The sequence below is a fragment of the Dermacentor albipictus genome, chromosome 7 (genome assembly GCF_038994185.2).
Source record: "Dermacentor albipictus isolate Rhodes 1998 colony chromosome 7, USDA_Dalb.pri_finalv2, whole genome shotgun sequence".
Lineage (NCBI taxonomy): Eukaryota > Metazoa > Arthropoda > Arachnida > Ixodida > Ixodidae > Dermacentor > Dermacentor albipictus.
Window position 1 is genome coordinate 5,977,501 of NC_091827.1, and position 23,096 is coordinate 6,000,596.

Sequence of the window (23,096 nt, forward strand, 5' to 3'; positions counted from 1 at the left end):
CATAGTCCAGAAGACACTTGCGCGAGCAAACCGCCGCTTGAGCCATTGATGAGAGCGTGAGGTGCATTGTATCGCCGTGGCTTAGCTGCTTGCTTAGTCCAATGATGTCGATTGCCACGAGGCTGTGCATCGCCTATCGGTTGCCGTTTCTTTTCCCTGGCTTCCGCATTCGCCCGCGTTTCTTTTTATCCTTCTTTCGACGTTGTTGCCGCGCTCGCAATGGCGGCAGCGTATTTATGGGCCACTTTGCGGGAACGAGGTGCAGGCCCGGAGAAAGGGCGTCGCGGTGCGCATCGAGGGGGAGGGGGGGAGAAGGGAGCTCGGTCGAACTCCACGGCCGCACGCCAACGCCACCGAGTGTATACACGGGAGAACGATGCGAGCGAGTCTCGCAGAGCGCAGATCAGCGTCGCTGCATTATTCACGCGACTATAAAACCCGGCCCGACGAGCGGCCTGTCGGGACGACCACGGGAGTGTAATCGAAAAAGAAGAAAAAAAAATGCAATACAGAGAAAACGTTGAAAAAAAGAGAAAAACGTGTAGTGGAAGAAACGTTCTCCTTCGACCAATACCTTATACATGACCCTTAGGGCGAGCGGGTGCGGGGCTCAGGCAGGACTTAATCCCATCACAGCCAAAGGTGAAATTGTTGATGTACAGGCCATTTCCCCTCTCGGGCAATGAGTTTGAATCTTGCCGGAAAGTTAGAAATGGAAGGCAGATCACGACGATACGCGCAGGAAGAACCTTGATGTGATTGAATCCGAGTTTTGTACGTCGATGATCATGTAGAAGAACATACCATACTGTGATATAGAAATGAACGTCTTCGAATTAAAAAAAAAAGTACAGGACGTCTGAATAGAAAATTGCCCCGTGAAACTTTAATCGTATTTAGCTTGATAACTCTGAACGCTTCCGCTGTCTGCTACCCACGAGGAATGACTGGCGGCCTAGAGCACAGAAAAGAGAACAGATTGATAATGTAGAGACTTCACAACGTTTACTACGCTGGGGTTATTTTATCATATGGTGACACGAAGAATTGTCGTTAATGTAAATGTATTCAGCTGTTTATGCCATTAAAACCTCGTGATGCATTCATAAAAAAAAGAACAATAAGAAGGAGAGCTGGCTGCTCCTTATTGCGGGAGGAACTACTTGTACAACTTTTGACTCCGTCTCCGAGAATCCTCGCACACCAAAAGTGGTATACATCCGCTCTCACAAGCAGAGCAGACGTGCTCCATCTGGGAGCAGTATCAGATATCGCGAATAGACATAGAGGTTTCATTTACAGGAAAAGCAAGGTCGTATCGAACTCGTGCGTTCTAGGATGCTGTAGTATACTCTGCACTGGGGAGGGGTACTTACTGAACACTGTTAAATGATAACGACGAAAAGCAAATTAAGATGGTGATGCGTATGTAGTAGATCGCGCAGCGGCTACTAAAGCCGCTCCTCCAGTCCCGTGGCATGCGGGAACTCTTAGGACGCCTTCATTGCCTTCCTTACAGTTTTAGTATTCGGCTATGGGCCGAGAACAGCGCCTGCTTTCCGACAGTGGTTGCCTGCCGACGCTGGCTAAATATCACGGTCTCCCTGGAGCATAGGAGTCGAATTTGACATGAGTGCAAAATGGACCCCAATTGCTTGGAGACGTCTCAACTTGCATATTACGAATAAAAAAGAAATAATTATTCAACGCATCACGTTCAATGGGAAAATAAAATAGCGAAGCTAGAAAGATAGAGAGCTGCAACGCTCCGCGCGAGTACTGGAAAAATCATCACTTTGCGCACGGCGCCCAAGGGCGGATGCGGGAATCCACTTCGAGTCAATTGGCAGCACCGTCGACGCACTTAAGCGACGCGGCCGCGCATCCCCGCATAATCCCCGAGTCGTTAGGTGGAGCCGTTGCCGCAGACTCGCCATCTCACGGTCGGGCGGCGGTGGTTCCGACCACCGTGGTTCCGACGCACGCCACGCAAAGAAAACACGTCCGCGAGGGAGCTCACATCGCACGCCGGCGGCGGCTGGGACGAGTCAGAACTGCCCCGGCGCGACTCTGAAACGAGCCATAACGCGTGCTCGGCACGTGCAAGTTTGGAGTGCGCACGTGCGCCACTTGCATCCCTGAATCGGCTCCAGAGCGACGACGCTGGCTGGCAGTGCCGCGACGAGTTCTTCGCAACGCGTTGTTCGGTGCAGCAAACGCGAGCGCACGGGTGCGTGGCGGTCGGCGCTTGTACTGCTGGAATATGGCGCAAACAAACGTCTCGCCGAAGAAATCCTGCGGGCAAGGCCAACATGTCGGCAGCCCTTGGCAACAGAGTGTAGCTGTATACGCCGCGTTAACGGTACCCCATTAAAATGAAACATTAAATCTGTGTAGACTGACAAACGGTTGCATAAAAAACTGTATTCTCGGCAATCTCGCGATAATAAGTTGTTTATTAGAAGAGAAAATAAAAGAAGACAAGGTCAAACTTCACTCTTCCTTATTTTGCGCTGAAGCCCCAGGCCGTGAAGTCAGTGCGACATCATCAATTTCAATCACTTGGTCGCCACATCACATTTCCACGATGGAATTCACCGTGTTTCACCAACTCACGCTTGCACTCTTTCGACCCTAACTTGCGACTTCGCGTGCCAACTGGACTATCCCGTCGCGAAACACCTTTACTGTTTCGCATGCGGTTAGGCGTCGCATTTACAAACTCCTATTTACTCCTGATAGGAATGACCAATAGGGCGGCGTGCAAATCGTGCGGGTGCGACGAGACTCTAGAGCACCTTCTGCGTCACTGCCCATCCTTTGACTGACATTCAACGACGTACTGTACGAGCGAAACTCAACCTGCTAGACAATAGAGCGCTTTCAGAAGAAAAGATCCTTGGACCATGGCCTATGTGACGTTCTTGTATGCAAAGGCCACAAAAGCCTTTCTGCGTTTCTTGAAGGACACTGGATTGTATGAACGCTTGTAACAATGGAGATTCCGCTGCGACTGACTGTGAAAGGCTGACTTATTTTTATTTTCTCTCATTATATATTCTTCCATTTTCCTCCTCCCCAAGTGTAGGGTGACCAACCGGGCACGTCCTTGGTTGACTCTCTCTCTCTCTCTCTCTCTCTCTCTCTCTCTCTCTCTCTCAATTACGAAGTGTTTTCTCATATTTCTATCATTGTGGAGCAATAAACGTTCTCGGAAATCACTAACTTCACTCTGTACCTTACGAGGGCGAATCAGAAAGTCCTTGCCCATATTTTTTTAGCCAAATTACGGCTGTAAATGCTCATTAAGTCAACATATCAATTTTCAGTGGTGGACCTTTCTTGGACCGGCCCGGCCTTACCTGTCCGTAGCTCCGCGGCATGGCGCTGCTGTTAGTAGTTCAAGATCAGAGCGAAAGCAGACATGTCCGAAATAAAGATTAGTAAGAGGCGATTGGAAGATTGGTGGAAGAAAAACAGGGAAACGACAAAAAACGGAGACGTACAAAAACAAAGTTCACAATAGGGTGCCAGAAAATTTGGTTATCAGAATTCATCGTGCGTTTTTTTTTTTTTTAACCTAGGTAGGACATTAAGCAGCATAATAGCAAGAGCTTGGCGGCGCAACCCACCGCCCCGTTCCAAAGGGGACGCTCATAACATCCATCCATCCATCGAAGATGGCGGTTGTACTTTACACGTCCAAGGCGTACGAGCAACGAAATGTAATTCGTTTTCTATGGAGCAAGAAAAGAACCTCCATCGTAATTCACAGGGAAATGCCGCCCTCGTTTGGGGCAAGGCGTCTCGTTTTGAGAAGCATGAGGTGGTAATGTTATGGGTTCGCAAAAGGCTTTATGACAGTGATGACAGTGACAGTGAAAGAATTTATGGCAATGATCGTTCAAGGAGACCGCGCGCCTGCTAATTCTACCACAGGGGCATCTCAAATTTAGTGCTGCGATGAGACATATGTCTGAACCGGTGTGGGGACTATGTGGAAAAATATATTGTAATAGTAAGTGTAATAGTGTAAATATAGTACGTGTATTTGTATTACCTGTATGTATCATTTTGGCTTAAAAAACAGGGGCAAAAACCTTATAACTCGCCCTCGTACTTAGAATACACTACAGTCCGCCTTTTCCGATAAACATGCAACTAGGCCCGAGCAGACGCCTCCGAAATCCATGACGCAACGGTGAGATGGCGCGGGAACTTCACGTCATGGAGTTTCCAACAATAATTGCTAAATGGAACTCTGGCGTTGCAATCGTTCAGCCGCCATGAGAATGATGCGGTCATGGATTTGCTGATCTTCGTGCTTGTGGATTCGGATGTTCTTGTGACTTTGTTTATTCCTCTCTATCTGCCTTCCATGTCCTAAATTTCAAAGCAATCTTTACTTTTCTAAGTGCAAAAGACTACTAACAAGCGCAATCACTGCTAGTTACAGTGGTTCAGACTGTCGAGATGGAAAAATTGAAACGCTCCAAGCAGCTTAACGCGCTGGCTTGGTCGGCAGAAATTCTATAGGGCGTTCTATGCCGCTTGTCGGTGCATTCCTCCGTGGCGTAATGATTTACATATCGGGCTTCTGCGCCATAAAGGTCTCGTGTTCGAATCCAGTTGTCGGAAAACTTTAATAATGTGTAATTGGTTATTTATTACAGAATACTTCGTCGAAAATGTTGAGTGTACAAATTCACGAAGCCGGTTTGAAGCCAGAAGGATGACGTTTAGGCAAGTATAAGTACTACCCATCATGGCCATGCTGGTTGAACCTAGGAAGTTTGGGCTCAACCACCCGGCTTGCACCTCCCGTCGATCGTAGAGTTTCCTACAATCACTAGGCGTCTCTGGCGTTGCGATCGCTCAGCCACCATGGTAATTATAGGTAGTACATGTCTTCGTGTTTGGGGTTTCAGACATTATTGTGGCTTCGTTTATTAAGCTTTATCTGGATCTAAATTGGCCTAAATTTGAAAGTAATTTATACTTTTTTAATGCAGAAGGTAATAAGACTGTGCAAGCACACACAATCACTGCTATTTGCAATGGTTCTTCGTGTCCATACGTACTGTTAAGAACGGCCAGCTGCAGTGCAAATTTGCCACCCAGTTACAACTATGACGGCAACATTCCGGGAGCATCGCCGCCAACTTCTAGCCACAGCGTGACTAAATCGACTTTGTGTCGGGGAACATTATGGGCATCCCCCACTCTCCGTCGTTTCAGCTAGGATGCGTTCGATGAAGCAGGCTTTGTGCTGAAACCACCACCAACCTCTAGCCTCATCGCCGTTGTGACGGAATGAGTTCGGCGGGAAACTATTGTTTCCAAACTCCCCAGCGCGCTACCCGGAACGGCTCCGAGTTCTACGGGGCCCCTCTGACGTCGCCTCCGGACATTCGAACGTGTGTGCATTTGTGTGTGTAGACCGTCCTGCGGGGAGGCGGCTAGTTTGCGATGACGAAACGAACGTTCGAATCAGCTTGTATCGGGAGAGGACTGAGTGTTTAAAAACCGCTGCTGTGCGGCTGCTCAGGGCACTCTCTCCCAAGCAGTCATGTTAGACTGATGTACTTTCTCAAACAGTCATGTTAGACTGATATAAATACTGTAAATAAACCCATATTCCTCGTTCTCGATGAGAAGCAGTCCTTCCCTTCATCAACGTCCTCAGCGTGGATAAGATGGACGACGGCATGGGCCAGCTACCTTCTAATTCATGCCCGACTCCAATCTTGACAACGGATCACGAGCGATGGGATTGAGCCCCCAATCCTGACAGTACGTGGAGTAATGGTTTCAATGTCGGGTTTCTGTGCTGGAGATGCTGTGTTCGAATCCTGCCATCGGGCCATTTTAATAATGTTTTTTAAAATTAATTATAACGTTTACAGCACTTTCTTAAAAATGAACAGCTTGCAAAGTCACGAAATCATTTAAAGCCAGGGCAGACAAAGTTTACGCAAATACATATACTGTGCGTACCACTCATTCACCTGCTGGCTGAACTTCCACTGCTTGAAACTCCCACAGACACTAGAGCCACAGTTCCCTCTAGTAATTGTATGAAACAACGCGCCTCAAGCCCCCTGTTTATTGTTCTTGGCGCTTTTATGGATTACCAAGCCTCTTCTCACTCTGTTATTCTCCTTTTTGGTATAGGTAGTTCAAAAACCTGACGGTTACGGCATGTTTCCGGGTCACGCAATCGCTTCTGCCACAAGCAGCCAGCAAAAGCATAGCTTGGAGATTTCTTATCCCAAAAGGCGCCATCGCTGGGGCATGGATTTGGACTCCACCTATTGTACTATTAAGACAGCCCAAATATTCTTCTCTTTAGAAGCACTTGGTCGCGTACGGTAAATATTGTCGTCCGGATAAACTGACTAGGTATAAACAAATCAGTGGATAACTATACTGGCGAACGGTTCGTATACCTAAACATGGTGTACAGCTGAAGCTCTAGCGTCCCATCGTGAAGTACAGCCGACGGTGTAATTAATATTCCTACACCGTGGTACAGCCTCACGCTCAACCAGATAGCGCTTACTTTGAGTCGCTGCTTTTGAGTGTGGATATCCAGCACGAGAGGAAAGAAAAAGAAAATAGTGTCCCCGCGTTCACCATCGACGACGTCGTGCCGAATACACCGGTTGGCGCCAGACGACCGAAGCTCAGCGGCATTGTTGATTCGCCAATGCTTGGGAATTATTTGCGCCAAGTTAGAGTCGTCCTTCTCCATTTGTGGAATACTCAGGTACACGGTCTTCCAGCTATACAGTTACACACTGTCCGTCGGCGGCAGAAAGTGCACTTCTGTCCCCACGATGAACGAGCATTGGTATTCTCCAGGGCAGCGCACGTAAACGCCACATTTATGCATCACCAATCAGAAAACATCAAATATTTGCTGGTTTTCATCGGACACGTTGTCAATTCCCTTTGGTGCGCGTATGCAACATATGGATGACATCAGACGACGTTAGTCTTTCGCTTGAAACACCACAGTTCACGCATCAGTGTAGCCCGTGCCTTTGTACCCACCGCGAATTCTTAGTGCTGTGTTAGGTGTATTAAAGGGACTGACAACCGATCTTTACGGACCCAGTTTTTTACGGCACAATGAAAAGCTCACCCTCGGTAGTGTTTACACCTCCAGTGTTCACTGCTAAAAGAGCGTGGATATCTTGTAAACCGAATTTTTCGATCTGAGCCGCCTCTAAAAGAGAAAGAATGACTCCTCCCTCAACGCTGAGAGGTGAGAGCGACCCCGATAGCGTACCTCGCAAATTGTGAAAGCCGCCTATTGTTCTGCTTTCACAGCCTAAGTGGATTCAACTGTGGTCAGATAACTATATTTTCACCCTCTCAACCACTCTTAAAAATAAAAAAGCTGCTACAACAAGTTAGCGTTATTGTACACACTTTTCTTAGATTTGCAACATTTCTTCACCCAATTACACGCCTACGTCATGGCTGGCTGGCTGGCTTCCGGCATCGTTGTTCTGTCGATACACGAATCAATCCAACTCGTCAAAAAGCGAAGGCAAAGGCAGCGTCACTTTTCTATTTGCTACAAATGAAGGCTTAGCTGCACAGTTAGAAAAACGTATTTAAGTTAGAAAAAAACTTTTTAGAAGAAACTGTACTGCATTTCAATACTTATAGAAAGACTATAAGAACAGAGTACACTAGCGGAAGGTCACGTGATAGGTCACTTATGCATCTTCATGTTGCTGCCGCGCGGGGCGCGAAAGATCATTCTTCGTGACCTTTAGTGAAGAATTAAAAATATAAATCCACGTTTACATAAACAAAACATAGCTCTTTTTAGCCAATACGATGGGTAGTCAATATTTCCACCAGCGGGGCTATGCTGATTCACGGTCTGAGCAGTTGTCTGTCACTTTAACGATTGTTCGATGTGTGCTACTAACATCCAGACGGCGATGTCGCCAAGAGGTCCGGACTCAGTCAGACTTACGTTAAAGATACACTCAACTAGCTATTTATTGAGCTTAGTACGTAAGGCTTCAACAGCGAGGCAGACTTGGCCGACCCTGCCTCCCTTCCACTTACATCCCCAAATCATTTACACACGCATTCTGACCTGCTCTGTTACTGAAACCCTTCCTTGCAGTAAAGCGGACTTTGTGCGTGAATGTCCTGCTCAGCGATGACGCGAGATGCAGTAGTTAGTTTTGGTCGCCTCCCTAGTAAGATACCTGACGCACAAGAGTCCACGTATCGAATATCACTACACACGCAAAGCGCAAATATCAGAGCGAGACTCCACTCATTTCTGGCTATTGATCAGCCTTGTCAAAACGCATTCGAAATTCAACATAACAGCGAGCAGAACGAACGGCAAGGGTGCTACGGAGGATCCAGATATTCTGCCCTCCAGTGTGTATCTCTCGCGCTCTTAACAGCATAAAATTTTGCAAAACGAATGTAACTTAACCTAATGCCTTCCTAACACGCTCAATTTTGCACCTTATACCGCAAAAAAGAAAAAAACGACCATACGGGTCAGCACATTAAGTGACGCAAGTGCGTATACGAGGAGACGTCTGATTTTCTCCGAACCGCGAAGCCTACATCATAGGCTTTGAACCGGCACGTTACGGACCTTCGAAACATTTTGTGTTTACATAACGATGTGCTTTTCTAAGAGTGAAATGATGCCAGTGGTTCCGCGGAAGACTGAGTTGGCACTGCGGTGCACGGAACTATTAGAACAATAAGCGGGCAGCGTCCTGCACTCAAAGTGTTTTGGGGATATGAAAAGTATACTCCCTTTAAAGGACAGCTAGGTCTAAATGAACCAGCAAGCAAGGGAAATACGCGTACATACGTTGTAGCCTCAGCTGACGCTGACTTCAGAGTGGGGAATGCAATGAGATAACGAAACAAGGATCGGAGGTGGGGTGGACACGTGTAGGAGCCATCATGCAAATCAAGACCCGCGCCGGCATTCGCGCGAGAAGCGGTGTGCGCACGTGACCCGCAGCGCGTTTGAATAATAAACGCTTGCGAGCGCGTCAGTGAGGGAGAGAGTTGGAGCGATCTCGCGAGAATGCACCGCACTACTCGAACGCGAGCTCGCTCGTGGCGGGCTTCGCTCGAGCTTTGGGCGAACGCGTAACGGTGGCCGAGGGAGGGAAATCTACGCGGCGCGCGATAGGATTATATCGAGAGCACACGCGCGCCGCTCGGTCGTGACGGCGTACACTACGTAGACCGCGATGCGAGGAAAACACCGCGCGGAGAGAAAAACGTACGCTGCTGCCACGCCGTTCGAAAAGGCATCGCTTGGAGTGCCGCTGGGAATCGGGCGAAATAAAATACTCATCGCGAAAGGGGCGACTGTAAAAGGAAATAATCAACAAAATGCCCAAAAGGAGAACATCGCACTACATACACGGTGGAAGAGGAAGAAGCTACAGCAATGATATAATTCGAGCGGCGCATCGCTGCTGCGCAGTCTCCTCGCTGCCAGGAAATAAACGGGGGAGTGTGGGAGACCGACAAAGCAATCGCGCGGCGCGCCACTTCGGAATCATCGCGCTAATGCATCGACTACTGCGGACGTGATTCGCAAGCAACTATTGGGCTTCGCAAGCCGACGACGAGTGCGAAGGGGGCTGGGTATGCCGCGGTATTGCACCCACGGATGGACGGCAGTAAGGCAAGTGGAGGTTCTAGGGGAGGGGAGGAGGTGTAGGATGCACGCCGTTAGTTCGCGCGTGGTCCGCTACGCGTCGTCATAGTCGTTGTCAGGGTTGCGGTTGCTCGTCTCTCCCGACGCCGCGACCACGTGGCATGCGGTTTCGCGCAAGTGTGTTCGTCTGCGCGGTCGTTTGAGATTCCGTGTAAAAGCGATCCCAATTGCACGTGCATCGAGCGCTACGCTATCGCGTTCTCTTCTTTTTCTTCACCTTTCTATAACGTTCCACAAGACGCGCGGGACCCATGACGACGGTGCGCCGTGAAAATCCCCGCCGGTCCAATCTGACTGAGAACTTGTTCCTTGACTTTCCTCGGATGCGGTGTGTGCAGAGGACGTGAGAGCTTGAGGCAGGTGATTTCAGTTTTGAATCACTTCAATAAGACCAGAACCTGGCGAGCCTTTTGTAGCGCGTCTGTCCGTGTACATTCCGAGCGCCTCCAAACAGGTTTATTCTTTCTGCCTGATCCTCTCAACATTTCTTGTTTTATATTTTCTCTTTCTGCAGTGCTGTTACAGATATAGACGAATACAGACATTTCTTTCTCTCTCCTCACAGAATTCCTTATTCGAGTACTCAGTGTGTCCCCCTTGTTCTTTCTTTCCCCCTCTCTTTGAAGATAGCCCAGCCAAATGAGAGTACAGTGTTTCATGTAATGGCGACAGAGAACACTTGTATAGTTCTAATTCGAGAGGGAAAAGCAATTTCACGTTTGCTACTAATGTGAAAGTGTTTCCCTAAGCAGGATAAAAATAATTGTTGCAAATGATATGCCAAATATAATTGGCTAAAAAGCGCAGCGCGACTGAGACAAGTACAATAAGAAACACAAAGTTATATAAGCGCTGATGTATACATAGGAAAAGTTCAGCGCTTATATGATGTAGCTTTGTGTTTCTTGTTGTGCTTGATTAAATTAAATTATGGGTTTTACGTGCCGAAACCACTTTGTGATTATGAGGCACGCCGAAGTGGAGGACTTCGGAAATTTAGACCACCTGGGGTTCCTTAACGTGCACCTAAATCTAAGTACACGGGTGCTTTCGCCCCCATCGAAATGCGGCCGCCGTGGCCGGGATTCGATCCCGCGACCTCGTTCGTGCTCAGCAGCCCAACACCATATGCATTGAGCAACCACGGCGGGCCTTGCTGTTCTTGTCTCAGTCGCTCTGCATTTTTAGCCAAGTATGAACGAACTCGCCCAAGTCAAATGTTGTACTACCGAATATAACATTTCATTCAAGCGCATAAAATACCGCAACAACGGCCAAAACAATGAAACCTTGACGTCGGCAAATGAACACACGGTTTTCGGTCGCGTTCGCGCGTATACCACGCTACAAGCGCGGAGGGCTGCCGGTCACAACCAGCGGCTACCACCGAGCCCCAGCCAACGATACCTTTTCTGTCACGATCGCCGCTTTCGTTGTCTCGCGCGCGTTTTATCTTGCATCCGCGCTATATGCGAATGTAAGTGGTGGAATCCAGTGTCTCACACGTACAGGCACTGCGCTACATATTTCGTCATGCGCCTCGAAGACGCTAACGTATACACGCATGCGCACGCACAGACTCGTGCATGAATCACGTACATACACACACCCACACTCACGCACAAACACGCATACGCACATACAGGCACACGCACAGTCGGTCGGTTGTATAGGAGAAGCCGCAGCCAGGCCGCGATAGCGCCGCGCGCGCGGCGTCCGTGATGAAATCTCGTCGCGTTGCGCAACGACAGTCACCGCACGAGGACGTCCCTGGCCTTCGCCGAGGCTGGCAGTGCTGCGCGCGTGCCACTGCCAGGGTCAAGGAAGGAGACGAGCGTATAGAGCACCAAGGCCGGCGCCGCCGCTCAAAACGCTTATTTCCTCCTGTCTCCGCCATTTTCTCTGTATTTTTCTTAATTCTCCGCACTCCGAAATGGAGCTACCGCCTGGCGGCACGCACACACTGCGTGCCTCGGCGGACCGTTAGATGCGCTACAATTTATCACGATCGATTGCATCGGCGCGCGCTGATATCACGCTCGTCGAATGTGCCTTGCGGGGGCCATCGTCGTAGCGCAGACGCGTGCGACGGTAAACGCGCTGGAATGCATTGTTTTGCGCTACGTCGAGCATGCGCCGCCAACGACTATACATTGCTCAACTGCGTCATTTGGCTACGTGCACTCGAACTTCGACTTAACGAAACCCGGTTTTACGAAATTAGCAATTTACCGAAGTGTTTTCGATTTTCAGACACATATTCACAGAATACGCTAGAATCATCGAAGAAAAAAAAATATATATGATAGGTTTCAGTTCAGGTGTCTTACGCTGTTGACTTGTTAAGAAGGTTCGTCGCTCCCGTGGAGAAACGGGAGACACGCTCAGGGGGCTCACTGTCTACGATAAGTGCGCGCACGACGAGAACTACGCCTTTTTTCTTTATTTATTTTAGTTAAATGTATTGTGATTCGCAACAGGGATTTAATGTTTTTCTTTTGTTGTTGTTGTCGATTTAAGAATGTCCTCGACTTGACTAGGTCTTTCTCAGGTCCCATCTAAGACAGTTAAATCGAGGTTTGTTTAGAAGGCGCTGGGGGGGGGGGGTGGAGAGCGGGGAGCTCTTTAACTTGTCTGGACCAAAAATAGATGTCCGTACAAGATCGCGTTTAGAAAATTCTGGCAGGAACCTTCGGTAACGGCTGTTAAAGACAACGTTAGCTTCTTTGAAATCCACTAGAATTCTATTGAGCGGAACCTTATACGGGGCTCAGTGGCTGCTCAGCATGAGGTCGCGGGGTCGAATCCCGGCCACGGCGGCCGCATTTCGATGGGGGCGAAATGCGAAAACACCCGTGTACTTAGATTTAGGTGCACGTTAAAGAACCCCAGATGGTCGAAATTTCCGGAGTCCTCCACTACGGCGTGCCTCATAATCAGAAAGTGGTTGTGGCACGTAAAACCCCATAATTAATTTAATTAATTTTATACGGGGTACTTTTTAGAAGATATAAGTTTTTTTTTACATTTCGTGTGGCAGATAGCGTAATTTTATACAGTCCATGAACTGGATTACTGGGAGTGGCGGACGTTACTGGCATGATAAATAGAATTGCATATTAATTAATTATTCTACGGGACATATTGCAATTTGCGAATCGATATCGGTGAGCTTGGAGAGCACTTGGAACGAAGGATCGCGCAGCTTTCGAGATATGCGCTGTGGAACTGAGGCTCTCGGTTGCACCGTTTGAGGTGTACACTTTGTCCCAGAACAACGATAATCGCCATCTACCTTGCTTGCGTTCCTTTTCTCGGAAACTCGGCGCTCGCTACATTCCTGTCGACAATGCTGTGTCACACTGATAACGCGCAAGCCGTTCTTGACTGTGAAGTACCGGGCTCGCAGCGTTAAAGAAAGGAAATTTACGCAGGCAAGGCAGAAGACGATCATTGTTGTGGGGCCGATATACACTCCAAAGGGTGCAACTGTTTTAAGAGTGTGTTGCTCCGCTTACACTCTTAAAAAATTTACACCTTTTGGAGCTTATCTTGTCCCACAACAATAATTGTCATCTGTCTTGCCCGCATTTCCTTTCTTTAACGCTGCGAACCCGGTACTTTCTAGTCACGAACGGCTTGCTCGTTATGACGATTATCGTTGTGGGACAAATTATACACGCCAAAAGGTGCAACTGTTTTAAGAGCGTACGTTTCTAGGGAACCACCGCTTTAAGTATTTAAGCACAAAAGTAACTGGAACGCCCATGTACTGCATCGCGCAATTCGGGAATGAATATCTCAAAACTGGTGTCATATTTAAAATTAGTTCCAAGTGGATACGCCTAATAATAATAAAATAAATCAATTACTGCATTTCTTTCAACTATTCAATTATCCATTTCGATTTCTCGCGCAAGTAATGTCGGCCTCTGAGTTATCCAGCTCAATGAATAGAACTTTGCTACCTGCCGCTGGCGATTCTTTAAAAAAAAAATTCTTTATGGTAAAAAATAAAAACAGAAATATCCGGTATTGACCACCTAACTGGGGAGAGCAATGACCAGCGCGCGGCGTATTAACGTGTGTTTCTCAGGCGACCGTTTGTCACCGACTAACAACTCGTAAACGCTCATTCACCCTAGGCCGACGCGACACCGATTTCGGTCGGCCGACTGTCGGCGACAGTGTCTTCTGCCTTCATGTCGGCGCCTGTGTCACACTGTACCAATGCCGACCGCCGACCGCTGGCAGACTGTCGGCGTAGGTACAGTGTGACAGAGGCGGCGACACGAAGGAAAAAACGCTGTCGCCGACAGTTGGCCGACCGAAATCGGTGTCGTACGGGTCGGCCTAGCGTGAATGAGCGTTTACGAGTTGTCACTCGGCGCGACAGGCGTCTTCACGCATCGGTGGTCTCTCGAGTGTCGTCGCCCATTCTATACAGCAAAGGTATCGTCTGCAATCGGAATGCATGCGCGACGAGACCAGTAGTGTGCAACTTGTGCGCGAGCACCACCGATTGCGCTGACGGTGACTCACGCACGGATCCGGCACACTTCACCCGGAGTCGACGATCGACGACTGCGCTCGTCGCGCTCGTTGTGCACGAGTGTTGCTCGCTTTTCTGGCGCAAGTTCGCCCAATGAAGAGTCAGCTTACGTCACGCGAAGTTGCGCAAATGTCCCCTTCTTTCTCCGCCACTGCAACGGGACAATATCGTGGAAAAGAACGGCGTGATACGCAGTAACTCCACCACGTGACGCATGCGACTGCGCATTACACTGTCCCGAGGATCGGTGCACGTCAAACACTGAGTAGGAAGGCGACAAAGGATACGCTTAAACAAAGCAAATGTGCGCTTAAAGGCGTATGTCTGTAGCAGTAGAGGACATTTAGGTACCGTTTGTTGTTTATTTGCGAATGCGTAGATGGCAGAGCCGGTTACCGCCACACATGTAGTGGCAGTACAGATGAATATACAAGACAAATTCTTGCTATGTGCCGTCTCTTAGCGTTCGCGGCCAGAAACCACTCAACCACCCGTTCATTGCAGTTGCATCGCCCCAAAGAAGCTCATGCTTGATTTGATTGAAAACACCTTTATTTGCAGAATATTCGTAGAACTCCTGGGTGGGCCCCCTAGTCCGGTAGTCCATTGGTTATTGCTGCTGCGCTGGCCCTCTCCACCAGCCAGTGCTGACGGTCAGGATCATCGCTGAGCAGAATAGCCTTGATAGCAGAATAGCTATAGCATTGATAGCAGAATAGCCTTGATAGCAGAATAGCTTGATAGCAGAATAGCAGAATAGCACTGCTCTTCTGAGGGATTTGGAATGAGGTCAACTATGGGATCAAATTGGCAAGCCCACACCATGTGGGAGAGGTTAGCTACCTCTCCACAGTGTGGGCATTGCGGGGAGTATAGTGTAGGGTACCATTGGTGTAACTTAGCTGGCGTTGGGTATGTATTAGTTCGTAGTCTCCTAAGAGTGTTCTCTTCTAGTTTATTGAGGGATTTATGTGGTGTTGGGTACTCCTTCCTGGCTGTTCTGTATGGTGCGACATTGTCAGCATACACTGCTAAAGCAGTTAGGTTGCAGCACCCTTCAAGGTCATCATGGGGAGACGCCCGGTATAGAAGAGCTCGGGCATGCCTGTGAGCGGCTTCGTTTCCTCCTGGTAGTTCCAGGTGACCGGGAAACCAGATGATTGAGGCTTGGCTGGGTGGATGCTTAATCAGCAATGACAACCCTTACCTGTGAATTAATCCATTATTGAAGTTGCGAGAGAGGTTCTGTGAGTCAGGGAGCACATCGGCGTTGGGGATAGATGCTATAGCTAATGCAATAGCTGCTTCCTCTGCGTGTGTGGGGTTGGATGTTTTCATCGAGGCGCAGTTCACCATCGATCCTGAAGGCGTTGAGACCACTATAGTCATCACTCCATTCTTTGGCCCTGCGGCGTAAAGGGTGTTAAGTTGCTCGTCCCATTTCTTCTGCAGTGCTTCCCCTCTTGCTTTTCTCCTTTCGAAGTTACATGCGGGATGCATGTTCCGCGGAATGGGGCACACGTTGATGCGTCTCCTCACATCACGTGGTACCTCTTCCCTTTCGTCTATCGTATAGGGCAGATTAATATGGATCTTTTCGAGCATAGCTCTACCTGGTTTTGTGAATGCGAGCCTATTGAGTTGTGAGAGGCACTGTGCTTCCCACATCTCTTCGAAGGTATTATGTACTTCTAGAGCCATGAACTTTGCCGTTGGCGTGGAGTTTGGTAGCCCCAGTGCCGTCTTGTGGGCCTTCCTGATCAGTGTCTCCAACTTTTCAATTTCCGACTTGGAGAGGTTAAGGAATGCCGCCCCGTACGATATCCGAGAGATCACGAAAGCCTGCACTAAGCGGATGGTGTCCCTTTCCTTCATGCTGTGGTGCTTATATCTGATACGATGTATTATCCGGAGGATTTGCTCGGTGGATGTTGTAAGCTTCTTCATAGTGGTGGTGTTCGGTCGCCCCTGCGGAATATACAGCCCTAGGATCTTGATTTCCGTGGGTTTCGGTACTGAGTGGTTGTCTATATACACCGTGATGTTCTGCGCCAGGGGTGTCCTCGGGTTCTTCAGGATGAGCAACTCGGACTTTTCCGGCGCACATTGGAGGCCTCTCTCCCTGGCGTACTGGTCCACCGTGTCCGCTGCTGATTGAAGACGCTCCTCGATTTCGGCGTCACTCCCCGAGTTGCACCAGACAGTGATATCATCCGCATACAATGTGTGTTTGATATCCGGGATTTCGGAGCGAAGTCCTGGGAGATCATTCATAGCCAAATTGAACAAGAGGGGTGACAGTACCGCCCCTTGCGGAGTTCCTCTCGGGCGTAGAGTAATGGGATCTGATTTTATTCCACCGAAGTTTATAGTGGCTTGCCTTGCAGATAAGAAGTTTATGATATAGTTGTAGGTTCTGGCGCCACAGTTGGTGTCGGCGAGCCTTTGCAGAATATATTTATGCAGAACGTTATCAAACGTTCCTTTCAAATCAAGTGCCAGGATGGTCCTTGTCTGTGACTTGGGAGGTGTCTCAAGGAGGTCCTTGTACAGGTAAAATAGGGCGTCCTGCGTCGATAGGTGAGGGCGAAAGCCGAATTGAGTGTTAGGTAGGAGGTTGTTCTCTTCTAAGTATCTACTGAGTCTCGTGTTGATGACCCTCTCTATGAGCTTCCGCAAACACGAGGTCAGCGATATCGGTCTTAGATTATCCAGTTTAAGGGGTTTGTTCGGCTTCGGAATGAACCGAACTTCGGCCGTCTTCAAGAATATTGGTAGCGTTCCTGTAGCCCCATGCTGCTCGTCGAAGCATTCCACCAGCGAGAGGATGGTGTCATCGCTGAGGTTAAATAAGAGCTTTGCTGTTATTTGATCTGGACCTGGAGCTGCATTTGTTCTCATGGCCGCGATTTCTGCTTTGATTTCTTCCTTCGTGAGTGGGCTGTCCAGCTTGGCATTCGGCAGCCCAGAATACTCCGGTTGTTCCACGACTTGGGCCGTGCACAGATACCTGGTCTTGAGCTTTTCCATCAACTCTGTGTCCGTACCCGGGATGGTGTGTACAATCTTCGTGAGCCTGTCTTTAGTGGCCGACTTGCTGCTGCCGGGGTCGATTAGGACACGCAGGAGCTTCCAAGTCTTTGACACACCTAGCTTCCCCTGAATACCATCGCAGAGCGTATTCCAGTTCTGTCTGGCCAAGGATATGGCGTAGGATTCGGCCTTTTTGTTTATCTCCTCAATTTTTTTCTTGAGTTTGCGGTTAAGCCGTTGTCTTCGCCATCTCTTTGTCAATGAGTGTCTTGCTTCCCATAAATGTAGAAGGTCCGGATCGACCGCGGGGCAATCTTCTGTCGTGCAGACCTCTTTCGTAAAGGCTTTCAAAGCTTGCACTTCACCCTTAACCCATTCCCCTAGGTTTGTAATAGGGTTTGCAGTAGATGCCTGGGCTTGTCTCCACCTGTCCCAGTTCGTAATTCTTGCGATACTTATTTTGCGTTTGCACGCGTTTGTGCTTATCTAGATGCTGTGCAGATCCCACGCAGTGTGGGAGTCGATGTTACGTGAAGCATCTTGCAAGTATACCTGGTTATCCGGCATTGGTTTATTATGACGGCAGCACAAAAGTCAGGGCGACAAAGAGAAAAAAAGCCAAGCGCTGATGAAAAATTATGCAGATCCAGCGCACGCAGTTGGTAATCAATGTAAAGTGAAGCTTCAGTGAAGTATTTAATCAACTGCTATAAACGTGTTGCTTTTGGGATGATGCTACACAGGATACGCACTCTGTTTCGCCATCACTTGTGCACGCGCTGCCGTCGTAAATAACTCGAACTAACCCGCCCAATTTTACGCCCCAAGGTCATTCCATGGTTGCGGTTATGAAAAGCATGACGAGGTGGACCGTCGTGCTTGTGCAGGTCGAACTCAGTTGCGTGCGCGACGCGAGCGCGTGTGTGACGGCAGTCACATGACCCCGGCGAAGGAACGCGCGACCACGGATTACTGTCCGGGATCGGCCGCGTTTCATCCACGGCAAGAAGCCGACCAAGCAGATGCGCCAAGTCCCAGCAAGGAAAGCATAGACAGCTTCGCCTAAATAAAGAAATCACGAGTTCGAGGGCGCACACGTTGTTGCAGCGAGGACAGTTAGGTACCGCTTGTTGTTTCACTGTCTAATTGTGTGCAGAGAACAGAGTCGGCGTAGCACGGCTTTTATTTGAGCTAGTTGCTCAGACATAGTTGCGCTCGCCCTATTTATGTGTGTGTGTGTGCCTTCGTATCCATTTCTTACTATTATTTCTCGCGCCTTATTACTTATACCAGGGTCGGTCGCCGGGTCGCAGAGGGTCACAGGGTTGTACAGATATAGTTCGATTCGTTACATGAGAGGTGCTCTGCTTGAGTAGGAGCTATTCGGCCAGACAGCAGGGCATAATCGGTTTATTAAAGTGACGCTTTCTATTGCGGGGTTTGTTCGGTCGACTTCTTCCCGAGTAAGGAGTATAGATAGCGCTATAGTAAACTGGGTCGATTCCAGGGATGGCGCGCATGAAAGGACCCAGAGTAAGTGTATAATCGGCGGTCGTGGGTCTTGCCGATTTTCCGGGAAGGCACATAATCGCTATATGCTTCCAGACGCGTTGTAAAGCATTACGAGTTTTACAGCTTTTAATTAATCACTTCACGAAAGCTGCCCGTCACATAGATTCCGAAGTGTGCGTTGGATCCGCATAATGGCCATTTTATTGAGAACCGAAAAGATGCGATACAGGAACCTACCGACAACAAAATGCCTGGAATGAGTCAAACAATGCTACTAATTAAAAGGGTATTGCTCAAGGACAAGTAAGCACACCAGCGCCTTGATAATTCCAACAATAGTTCAGCATACGCCATATACATATTGCATTGAGGGGAGAGAACACTTCCTCTCTGAAGCTCAACATCATGAACTCGCTGCAGCTTCTACAGCGTTCGAGTGCTCACGCGCAACGAAGAGTGCGCGCAATCAGTGAATAATCGAGAGTGAACGAATAACCGGAGCGACAGACACGGGGGCACCGTGTCTGTCTAGACTTTGCTGGCCCACCCTGGAGAGCTTGCTCGTCTTGAAGAAGGAGTCCAAACCTAAACTTTGCCGGCTTTACGTCATCGAAATAAATCACCTTTCTATATTTTCAAGAGGGGCGTTTATCTGTAATTTACCCTTGGCGTTATTACAGCGGGAGATACACGCGCGCCCGTGTAAAGAATCATTGGCAGGATCACCGATCAAGTTTCACAGAGTCACCTATTATTATTATATGAAGTGAAATACTTCAATAAACTAGAGCTACGCAATCGTTTTTGCGTCTCGGTTCGTGTCGCAATGCAGCCGCAGCAGACAGCAATCGAACACTCGACCTCAGAAGCAGAACGCTATGCGTAGCCCGGTATCGTGAAGAAGGTCAAGAAGAGCACGACGTCGAACAACGATGGGAGAAATGAATTTTTAGGCACAGTTGAGCATGTATAGGACGGCAAGGTCAAAATTATATAGTGAACAACCGCTCCACTAAATTAAACATGCTACCCATAATCCCCATATACAGCAATCCTATATGGTCACGTGTATAATGACAACCGGTATTCGCAAAACTTGCTCTTCTAGAATTGCTGTCCGCGATTGGTCGTTGTTACCTGCAAGTCATTTGAAAAAAAAAAAAAGAACGACAAGGAAATGGCATGACTGACCGTGATTGGACGACCGCGGCTCCTGTCCCATCGTCACCGCCAGCCTTCCTGCAAGAAAAGTAAAAGAAAGGGTTAAAGGGAACGGGTTATAAGCTTATAATTAACCGGCTTAGATAGTCAGGATAGAATCATTTAAACCAGTCACAGAAAAGCAAAATGATTTAGAAGAAGGAAAACATTCCTAGATGGCAATATCTGCATAAGGCGGCGAATAAGGCTGGCTGCAACAGCAGGTGGTCCGAACAATGGACTGATCAGTACTACAGGCCACCTTTTACTGTTCCCACCACAGCTTTAGAGTTGCGCGCTCAATGTTAAATCCCGAATGAGGACGCTGGTTCCAGCTCAAGGTTCTATAGAAAGCTAGAGCTATTGATTTATCAGAACGCCGGGATGGAGGCTATGCATAGCAGCAGCGGAGACCGATGCCGAGTTGCAAGCAACATTGCCGTGCGACTGGCCACTCGAGGCAATGTTGCGTGTACTTGCAGGCTTCTTTCACGCTCGGAAAAACACTTTTACGTAGCGCGTATTGAGTAACAGAAAGCTGTATAAGGGAGTTTTTCTTGTTGCTCTACAATTTTCTCATTGACACTTTTCATCTAGTTATAATATTAGAGACGGTGACCAACTAATCAAGACTAATTATCTAATTAGGCGGAATGAAAAAAGTAATTTGAGTATCTCCACGCGACGGCAAACAACATTACCTTTGTTCTGTCCAGCTACGTGGCATTCGCATACATTTCGACTCTGGGTAAAGTTAGCTGGGACACCCTGTATATCTCTATTTCTCTCTACCGCTCCGGCTTTGCAAATAAAGCTTCACTTTAACACCACTACACAGAGATACTCTGTGCCTGTCAGGCTGCTCAGGCAACTGTACTTTTAGCTTGCACAATCGTCTTAGCTGCTGCCTCTTAATATGGGGAAATGGCAATAAAGCGGATATCGAAAAGAATTCTAGGCCATTCCGCCCTGCGAAAGTGGATGACCAGCGGAGCAGTAAACATCGTGGTAAGCAAACTTGTGGTAAAGAATTTATTGGCATCACTCATTGTCACTTAGTAACAACGGCGACAATGCCTTTGTGGTCGCTATGATATACGCTGATCGGCATGCTCCAACTGCACACACATTCTTAGATAATGTCAAATCGATGCTCGTACGCCGCGGGCTTGTCGGTTGGGCCGGATCGGTGTGGCATGTCAAGCGATATGTCTGCAACACGGAACGCGTAAACCACTCCCTTTTCGGTACCGACACATCCACTTTGATATCGCCGACAACGTCAACAGGGGTAGTGTCATCGCAGTTAATTCACGCAAAGTGAGTAACCATGTGCCTTACGGAACTATAAGTATTGTATTTTTTTGCTTGCTTACGGGCGTATGAGCCAATGCTTACGGGCTAATGAGCAACTGACGATAACAGTTTTCGACATGCTGTTCTGTATGTTGTATGCGTGATTAGAAAGAACGTAAGCACTGTTCGCTTCACTTTGCTGAGTGCTTGTAGCCCCTGCCTTACGGGGCCATGAGCCATTGTATTTTTTGCTTGCTTGAGCCATTGATGACGATAGTTTCTGTGTGCCGGCATGAAAATTCTATCGTACCCAAGCCGCATGCAGCTCCGTAGTAGAAGTGGCGCTATTGCAACGGCGAGCTGTTAGGTTGCTCAACTCTTCAAAACAATACATAGGATGTTCCATAATGATGATACACTGCAGCATTCTTACTATTAGAAATTCTTACAGAGCAAATATCTGCATACGGCTATTTACAGAGATCTCCAACAACATTGAACAATCTTCACGTCCCAACCTGAGTGGAGACACAGGATACAGCCTACGTCGCCACTTCCATAGTAATGAAGAAACCGTGGACAAACCATGGCACGCAAACTATAGAATATGAAACTGTGTTTAGCGCAATATACCCCAACATTGTTGACGAGGCTAGAAATTGTAGAACAATTCGCAAATTTACATATGCAATATAAAACTTTTTTTTCCTGATAATGACATGTTTAATGAATGTTAAGCAGTTTTCAATTGTTCGATGACAGTAGTGATGTTATAACTATCACATTCTAAAATGTATAGCTTATGCTGGTAATAGAATTTATTTTTCGGTGCTGTATTAATTTATTTATTTCCTCTTTCGCAAACAGTTGACATTTCGCAGTGTATTTAAGGAAATGGGCTGTAAATAGTTTTGATGTTTTCCATTGTCGTGGTTTAAATTGGTTGTGTTAGTATTGACACTTGTAAACTGCTACTTCTGCTGCTACAGCGAGGTAAAGATCTTAGGAGGATTACGCCCTCCATTTGCCTTACCTTGCGGCAAAAGGTTGTATTGATTTTACCCAAATAAATGAGAAAAGGATTACTTCAGCCACAACCAGTGAATTTGCATGCTACAGTACACGACCACAAACTCCAGCACGGGGAATTGAACCCGCCGCCTCGTGCCTATCAGCAGCACAACGTCGGAGCCGCTCAACCACGCTTGTATTTCAGAGGCAACAGGAAGTGCGAAGCGTTCGTGTGCAGCATCGCGTGGAGTTGGCAGCGGAAAAAAAAAAAGGCAAACAACTTCGCGCAACACAGCGAGGCACGAACTTGCCGCCGGGCTATGGGGAACCAGCGCTGGCCAGGAGGCGCTACGACATTTTTCATGCGTTACTAAAATATGCTGAAACCGTCCGATAGGGAGGCTACGAAGATGGCACGACATATTTAGCGATAAGAAACGTGCGCCTGTATCAATGTTTGTCTAGCCCGATGCGGCCAGCCAAGTTCTGTCCATGGCCATGCGCGCTGCGTAGAGCGCATGCGCTGCTACGTCCTAGCACGTCGGTTCCCTGCCGTTTGAGGAGCCGTGAAAAGTGTGACTCAAGACAATCGGTGAATTTGCTGACACGAAATCACTGCGTGTGCTACTGGAAACTGTGTCTACCGCTCGCTAGGCTGTGTGTTACGGCGCTGCTGTCGGCACGCGAAGCTTCAGCGCTGGTTGCCCATAGCCACGAATAAATGCGGGCAAGCAGCCAGCCGCTGGTCTGCTGCCG

At 48.2% G+C, this 23,096-nt stretch overlaps 1 protein-coding gene across 3 annotated transcripts in view; it reads right to left on the minus strand.

Moving 5' to 3' along the window:
• Window positions 1-23,096, minus strand: part of trh (PAS domain-containing protein trachealess) — a 602,053-nt gene that overhangs the window by 336,843 nt on the left and 242,114 nt on the right. For all 3 annotated transcript variants that reach the window (XM_070521570.1, XM_065449873.2, XM_065449874.2), the window contains exon 4: window positions 20,025-20,072. In XM_070521570.1, coding sequence (XP_070377671.1) covers window positions 20,025-20,072 — 48 coding nt within the window. The remainder of the gene's footprint in view (window positions 1-20,024; window positions 20,073-23,096) is intronic.